Source organism: Adiantum capillus-veneris, chromosome 27, assembly GCF_014529385.1.
Source record: "Adiantum capillus-veneris isolate H3 chromosome 27, ASM1452938v2, whole genome shotgun sequence".
Classification (NCBI taxonomy): Eukaryota; Viridiplantae; Streptophyta; class Polypodiopsida; order Polypodiales; family Pteridaceae; genus Adiantum; species Adiantum capillus-veneris.
Genome location: NC_140957.1, coordinates 110,836,657 through 110,845,382, shown reverse-complemented (window position 1 = coordinate 110,845,382; position 8,726 = coordinate 110,836,657). Strand labels below are relative to the sequence as shown.

At 43.9% G+C, this 8,726-nt stretch overlaps 1 protein-coding gene across 1 annotated transcript; it reads right to left on the bottom strand.

The window, feature by feature from the left end:
• Positions 1-603: 603 nt before the first annotated feature.
• Positions 604-4,936, bottom strand: LOC147422567 (uncharacterized). The gene has a single exon (XM_086503138.1). The coding sequence runs from the start codon at positions 3,165-3,167 to the stop codon at positions 2,589-2,591; it is 579 nt and encodes a 192-aa protein (XP_086359264.1). The 5' UTR covers positions 3,168-4,936; the 3' UTR covers positions 604-2,588.
• Between the last annotated feature and the right edge of the window lie 3,790 nt (positions 4,937-8,726).

Genomic DNA, 8,726 nt, shown 5'->3' with positions numbered 1-8,726 from the left:
ACATCTCATATAGTTTTCATGTTTCTGCTTACAATTGTCTAGGAAAAGACCTACAGTTACATTTCACATGCAGACTTTTGCAAGCATTTGCATTTTTATATGAAGGCGATTATTTTGTGTCTAAAGAATTTGACTTTGTGCCAACAGTAGACTTTGTGTTGTGCATTTGGCAGGTACTTGGGTGGAGCTTTTGATTTTGAATCTTTAGTTGACAACCTTCTTCTGCATCTTTGCAAAAATGGGGATATTTTGGTGAATGTGTATCTATATCTATATCTATACTTATACTATAATAAAAGGGGGAGGGATTCCGTCGGCCCCCCCCCCCAAAAAAAAAAACAAGTGTCGCAAGCTCCATAAACAGACCCAGCTACGATAGTGTCGCTTGCACTTGAGTGCGCTGAGAGAGAGAGAGAGAGAGAGAGAGAGAGAGAGAGTTGCCTCAGTAATAGCCTTTGCTCGCACATCCAAAAGGTTGCTCGCTATTTGTAAACACTTACTGTAGCCCCGTAGCCCAAGGCACCCATCACCCTCAGTATGTGAGCTGCTAGGTAAGGCATATCTAATTTGGCAAAGTCCAGGCAAACGCGATCGGCGGGGTTATCTTCGGGTCGTTGTAGGCGAACTAGCAGTACATGCTCGGGCGGGATGACGAGGTCAATGTCGTCGATCGGAAGATAATCTGAGGCACGCCTGAGTAAATTGGTTGATCATCTGGTATGTCGTCGTGAGTCCTTTGGTAGCAGGTGTCCAAGTAGCCAAAGAGGTATTGTTCGGTGCAGACGGGCTGTAGCGCGGTAGTTGCGATGGCGTCTTTGATCGCCTTTCGAACATGGTAAAGGATAAAGGGAGGTAGGAGACGATGGAGCCGCTGTCGATGTAGGCGCTAACCCTGCTGCTATGAGGGTCGTTTGAAAAGAAGTGGGGAGAGATTTTGTCGAGGCGAGCGATGACAACATTGATCTGGCCGTACTGACTTGGACAGACTACATGCGGTGTAGGTGGACGGGATTGAGGATCATGGGAGTGAAAACGGTGTGGGTGGGATATCAACAGTATCACCACAAGTGATGGTGGATGTGTCGTGTGAGTAGCGGCGAGGGAGGCAGTAGGAGAAGCTTGCCGTGTCTTTGACGCGACGAAGCTGGGAGGTCAAGGAGAAGTAGTGGCTCAAGGTGAGGAAGTCGTAATTGGTGGGATTAAACCTACCGACGCTTTTGTAGTTGCAGTCGAATATCATGCTAGGGAAGGGCGTATGTGGCATCAGCTAGCTCAAACAACACTGCAAGAAACTCCCATATACACGCTCAAGAGTTTTTCCACTATCCCTTCTCACAATCATTCCCATGCGGCATTTGTAGCATGATTCACTGGTCCAACAGCCTCCCTGCCAGATGTGGTGCACTTCATTAAGCACAAAAAGTGCTTGAGGAGCTTCCTGACCTGGATGTCGTCTCTGTGAATGTATTGCTTGTGAGATATGCCCATCTTGGGCATGGCCATGAAGCTATGGGCTGTTTTTGACGGATGCAAAGCAAGGGTGTCTCTCCAGATGCAATTACATATGCTTGCATCTTGAAGGCATCAGGGTGAGGAAGCTCTAGGCTGTTTTCAGCACAGACAGAGAGTGAGGGCATCTCTCCATATGCAACCACGCATGCTTGCAATCGTGTCTGGGATGTCGTCTCTTGGAATGAACTGATTGTGGGCGGTGCCCAAGATGCTGATATGGCCAAAAGAATTCACGATGGCATTGTTAGTTAGTGGTTGTTGAAAGAAATATGTCGTGCTTGGCACCCTCTAGGTTGACATGTATGCCAGATGTCATGCACTTCATAAATCACAGAAGTACTCGAGGAGCTTCCTGTCCAAGATGTCGTCTTTTTGAATGCAATGATTGCAGAATATGTCCAACTTGGGTAGGGCCAAGAAGCTCAGGGTTGTTTCTAGCAGGTGCGAAGCGAGGATGTCTTTCTAGATGTGATCACATAAGCTTGGCACTGCCTTAGCGACATGTATGCCAAATGTTGTGCACTTCATAAAGCACAAAAGTGCTTCAAGAGCTTCCTGTTCCGGATGTCCTCTCTTGGAATGCACTGGTTGTGGGATATGCCCAGCTTGGGCAGGACCAAGAAGCTCTCGACTCTCGGCTCTTTTTTCCGGATAAAAGAAAAGAGAAGTGGTTCTTGAAAGAAAACGTCGTGCTTCGCTGGACATGTATGCCAGATGTGGTGCACTTCATTAAGCACAAAAAGTGCTTGAGGAGCTTCCTGACCAGGATGTCATCTCTGTGAATGTATTGCTTGCAAGATATGCCCATCTTGGGCATGGCCATGAAGCCCTGGGCTGTTTTCGACAGATGCAAAGCAAGGGTGTCTCTCTAGATGCAATTACATATGCTTGCATCTTGAAGGCATCAGGGTGAGGAAGCTCTGGGTTGTTTTCAGCACAAATAGAGAGTGAGGGCATTTCTCCCTATGCAATCATGTATGCTTGCAATCGTGTTTGGGATGTCGTCTCTTGGAATGAACTGACTGTGGGTGGTGCCCAAGATGCTGATATGGCCAAAAGAATTCAGGATGGCATTGTTAGTTAGTGGTTTTTGAAAGAAATATGTCGTGCTTGGCACCCTCTAGGTTGACACGTATGTCAGAAAAGCACAAAAAGTGCTTCAAGAGCTTCCTGTCAAGGATGTCGTCTCTTGGAATGCACTGATTGCGGGATATGCCCAACTTGGGCAGGACCAAGAAGCTCTCGACTCTCGGCTCTTTTTGCCGGGTAAAAGAAAAGAGAAGCGGTTCTTGAAAGAAAACGTCGTGCTTGGCTAGACATGTATGCCAGATGTGGTGCACTTCATTAAGCACAAAAACATAAAGCACAAAAAGTGCTTCAAGAGCTTCCTGTTCAGAATGTCGTCTCTTGGAATGCACTGATTGCGGGATATGCCCAACTTGGAAAGGACCAAGAAGCTCTCGGCTCTCGGCTCTTTTTGCTGGGTAAAAGAAAAGAGAAGCGGTTCTTGAAAGAAAATGCCGTGCTTGGCTGACATGTATGCCAGATGTTGTGCACTTCATTAAGCACAAAAAGTGCTTGAGGAGCTTCCTCACCGGGATGTCGTCTCTGTGAATGTATTGCTTGCAAGATATGCCCATCTTGGGCATGGCCATGAAGCCTTGGGCTGTTTTCGACGGATGCAAAGAAAGGGTGTCTCTCCAGATGCAATTACATATGCTTGCATCTTGAAGGCATCAGGGTGAGGAAGCTCTGGGCTGTTTTCCAGATGCAATTACATATGCTTGCATCTTGAAGGCATTAGGGTGAGGAAGCTCTGGGCTATTCTCTAGATGCGATCACATAAGCTTGGCACTGCCTTGGTCGACATGTGTTCCAAATGTGGTGCACTTCATAAAGCACAAAACGTGCTTGAGGATCTTTCTATCCGGTATGTCGTCTCTTGGAATGCACTCATTGCGGGATATGCCCACCTTGCCTGGGTTGTTTTCTGCGGGTTTTCACTGAAGATGCAATCATCACACCTTGAAGGCATGTGGCATTACACAAGATGCTGATATGTGCAAAAGAAATCACGATGATATGGTTAGTTAGGGGTTGTTGAAAGAAAACGTGGTGCTTGGCATTGCCTTGCTGGACATGTATTCCAGATGTGGTGCACTTCATTAAGCACAAAAAGAGCTTGAGGAACTTAATGTCCGAGATGTCGTCTCTTAGAATGCAGTATTTGTGTCATATGCCCAACTTGGGCAGAGCCAAGAAGCTATGGGCTATTTTCGGTGGATGCGAAGCGAGGATGTCTCTCTAGATGCAATCACATACGCTTGCATCTTGAAGGTAAGGGTTAGGGTCAGAAAGCTCTAGGTTGTTTTCAGCAGATGCAGAGTGAGAGAGAGAGATAGAGGGAGAGAGAGAGATAGAGGGAGAGAGAGAGCGGTGAGCGTACGAGATACGCGAAGCTGGCAGCCTGGCAATTTTATGCACCAAACACAGAGAGAAGAGAGAGAGACCACACCTACCTCTTTCCCTTGCACCTCAAAACCGTCAACAACAGTCTCATTTTCAAATTTCACCAACATTGCCCCCACACGACGCACCTCTCCGGACAAGAGTTTCCACCCTGTTTTATCTTCGGCATACAACAGTGTTGAGACACAGGAACACCATGGTTGAAGTACTTAATATCGACAGAGCTATTTTCACCTGGTGCAGAGAGGGCATCTCTCCAAATGCAGTCATATACACTTGCACCTTGAAGGCGTGTGGCATTACACAGGATGTTGATATGTGCAAAAGAATTCACGATGATATTGTTAGACAGTGGTTGTTGAAAGAAGTCGTCGTGCTTGGCACTGCCTTGGTCGTTGGTCGACATGTATGCCAAATATGGTGCACTTCATAAAGCACACAAGTGCTTGAGGAGCTTCCTGTCCAGGATGTCATCTCTTGAAATGCTTTGATTGTAGGATATGCCTAACTTAGCCACAACCAAGGAGCTCTGGGTTGTTTTCAGCATAGCAACATTGTGCTTGGCACTCCCTTGGTCGCCACGAAGGAGGGAGGGGCATAGCAACTCACCCCAAAGAGAGAAGGGGAGAGAAAGAGAAAGAGAAAGAGAGAGTCGTGCCTACTACCAACTCACCCTAGCGAGAGAGTGAGAGTGAGAGAGAAAGATCTATGAGACCAAAAGTAGAGAGAGAGAGAGAGAGGGAGAGAGAGAATATTTTTCTTGATTTGCTTTATGAAATTTGTGAGCAGCAAGGGACTTGAGGGTAAGAGGGGCCATGCCGCCTACGACGCCATTTTACTAGTGCCAAAAATAATAGTAGTGATAGTCCCTTCAATCTTTGAAAAAGAAAAATCCTTTCAAAACATGTCAAATGTATAAATGAAGGGTACGTGGGTTTAAAGAATGAAAATCTCATCAAAAATGGAAAGTCAACAATTTTTCATGTCCATATAAAGAGCTAGTCCAACGTAGATTAATATTTTTGTGTCTTTTTTCTTTTTCAGTCTTCTTTTAACCTTTTCTCCTCTTTAGAGTTTCCATGCACTATGCAAACCCACCCTAACGGCCTCTCAAGGCTCTCTTGGGGTGGGCTTAAAGCATAGTCAAAGATTCCAGTGGGTCCTAGAAAAAGTCAAGAGCAAGATGAGAAGGTGGAAGTATGTGTTGTTGCCTTTCCGTAGCCGCATCAAAGTGATCAACTCCTTCATGATCCGCTACATTGCCTTTGTTAGCCCGCTCCTCAAAATAGCCAAAAGTAACTAGAAAGAGTTCTTGACACCAATTAAAAGGTTTTTATGAAAAAGTAACACCAAAGGCTCGAACCTTTGGAAATGGGCAAAATGGGATGTAGTCGCTAGACCAATTGACCAAGGTGGGGTAAGGATCCTCAACCCGGTTATTCAGACTTAGGTGGTTAGGTACTTCTATTGTCACCATGTTTGGAAGGCCAAGAATGGTCGTTTGTTTACCCAGGATCTTTCGGGAGCCAGCTATGCAGAGATCATCCAAGCTAGCAAAGTTATTATACAGAGGATTGAAAAAAATAGAACATGTGATGAATGGAAGTGGATAACTCTTAGTGTCAAGTCCACCACATTTTGAAGGTTGGTTGTGAGTCTTCAATGGAATATATGTGGACATGGCTCGGATTGAGCATGGTGCCGATGTAATGGGTTTTCTCATTTTAATAAAACCTCACATATTGTGAGATTTGCAAAAAGGGAAAAAAAAGATGTTTTGAAAGGCTTTTTATTATCTCAAAAACAAATCTACTAATTTGTCATATTCGATTCCAAAGGAATCTCTCAAATTGAAACAAAAGAAGCTGGAGTGCATTCTTATGTGGCTTGATGCCCTGCACCTCCCATGGATGCTCACATCTAGCTCCTGTTCATGTGTAGACCTTGTCATAGGTTTGCTGCCTGTTCATCTACACCATCAGTTGATGAGCCGTGCAGTTGGTAGGGCTCATAAGGCAAGCCATCGCAAAAAAACAAAATATATCTATCTCTTGACGTAGGTCCTCTAAGATGGTATCTCCATTTCCCTCTCAAGTAGTCGCTCTCATCATAAGCTCTCTCTCTCTCTCTCTCTCTCTCTCTCTCTCTCTCTCTCTCTCTCGTGCTGCTCACGATCCTCGGATGAAGATGAGCCTCATCGAAAGTATCCACCAACTGATCTCTCTGTCTCCTGCGCTGCTTACAAGCCCCTCCTACAGACGAGTTGTGCATCCTTATTCTCCATCACGGATTGCAAGGAGGCTGGGTTATCTCTTGAGCACGGAACACAATTCACTGCTTGCATGTGCTCAGCTGAGAGAGAGAGAGAGAGAGAGAGAGAGAGAGAGAGAGAGAGAGAGAGAGAGAGAGATGGAGGTCTACACATACCAAATCAGCTTTCCATACTTGAACTCTGCCAAGACTCAATGCAAATTTTGCGTACACACTCGCATCAATTTCATTGCTTGCCGAGATCATTTCCAATGGCAAACCCGATGTTGATTTTTAAGGAAGATTGAAGATGCAGTGTTAGCCATTCAAATAGATGCTTTCAACTCATATGAGACATTCTACTATGAGAGTTTCCACAAGAGGGATCATCTATCAATGGTGCCATCACTAAAGAGCACGGAGCGAGTTTATGTAGGCGTGGTCGAGGACGGAGGTGTCCCAATACCATCAGTCCATGGGCAAACCCCTATTCTTTTGGAGCCAATCTTTCAACCACTACTGTCTTTCTACTCTCTAGCATAGCAGGAGTCCCTTTTGCTTGATGTCGCGTCCCACCTCTTGCTCTAATATGGTCCTATTGTCGCAGTTTGACCACTTCCATAAATAGGCTTAACTACTCAGAAGAAGGGGAGACAGGTCTGTGTGTTGGCCGAGGAAAACTTGCATGCAAGTGGAGATGCCCATGTGGCCAAGGTTGCGAGTTGCACAAGGACTCAGAGAGTGTGTGAGGTTTTCCCATGAAAGATTGAGCTCAAATAGATATACATTTTATATTTTAAAAAATTTCTACACAATAAACAATAAAATAAAATAATAAGAGAAATGGTTTGAGATAGCTTCAACTTCTTCTATCCCTCTCTCTTCTCCGGACATCCTTTCCTCCCTTAGTTTAGCTTTTTAGTTAGTTTACTTTCATCCAAACTTTTACAAAAGCATCTTACGTGATTCCTATAGAAAACAAGTGAAAGGGTCACGACGGTTTTCAAAAACAATAAGAAAGTGATAAAATTATTAGGTTGAATTAAATTGGTATCAGTGTTTGAGAAAGGATCGCCTTAGCTTAGTCTTGAGCTGATTGAAAATCGAGACTAACTAACTGCAAACCATGGTAAACGAAAAAAAAAAAAATCAACGAAATATTTGAAAAAGTCGTCCAAAAATTTTATAAATCTCAAAATTTTTGTTAGTATTTCTGATTTTTTTCTTTGTGAAAAAAAAACTCAATTAACAACCGCTTAATAAAAAAGACTTTCTCGAACGTTAACATTGACTGCAATCAAGCTATAAAATGTAAGAAATATAAAACCATGTGAAACTGTGAAATGAAAAGTGAAATAAAACATGTGTGCATAGAATTTATTAGAATAATACAAAGTGAAGCCAAAAAAAAAAATACTAAAACATGTGAAGCATTCTAAAACAATACAATGCAAAAAAAAAAAAAAAAACATGTGTGTGTGTAAAATTCACTAAAATTAATGCACAGTGAAGCTTCACTTTAGCATTCTAAAACAAAGTAAATACATGCCAGCGTGAGAAATGAAAGGTAAGTCTCTCTCATGTCCATGATATGATGGATATGAAATGAAGAGGGGTTTCTTTCAGAAAACCAATAATGAAGGAAACGTTTGTGAGACTTAGTGGCTCTACTTTCAACTCTTCGTATGGAATCTTCATATGGAATCTACACAAAGAGACTCCACCCGCTCACCATTTAAAAGGCTACACAAAACCACTCATAATATGAACTTTCATTATTTGAACTCATCACTTTGAAAGACCAAAGGTCAAGGTAAACCACTAGGATACATAGCTATAGCGGCTATTCTCTAGATGCGATCACATAAGCTTGGCACTGCCTTGGTCGACATGTGTTCCAAATGTGGTGCACTTCATAAAGCACAAAACGTGCTTGAGGATCTTTCTATCCGGTATGTCGTCTCTTGGAATGCACTCATTGCGGGATATGCCCACCTTGCCTGGGTTGTTTTCTGCGGGTTTTCACTGAAGATGCAATCATCACACCTTGAAGGCATGTGGCATTACACAAGATGCTGATATGTGCAAAAGAAATCACGATGATATGGTTAGTTAGGGGTTGTTGAAAGAAAACGTGGTGCTTGGCATTGCCTTGCTGGACATGTATTCCAGATGTGGTGCACTTCATTAAGCACAAAAAGAGCTTGAGGAACTTAATGTCCGAGATGTCGTCTCTTAGAATGCAGTATTTGTGTCATATGCCCAACTTGGGCAGAGCCAAGAAGCTATGGGCTATTTTCGGTGGATGCGAAGCGAGGATGTCTCTCTAGATGCAATCACATACGCTTGCATCTTGAAGGTAAGGGTTAGGGTCAGAAAGCTCTAGGTTGTTTTCAGCAGATGCAGAGTGAGAGAGAGAGATAGAGGGAGAGAGAGAGATAGAGGGAGAGAGAGAGCGGTGAGCGTACGAGATACGCGAAGCTGGCAGCCTGGCA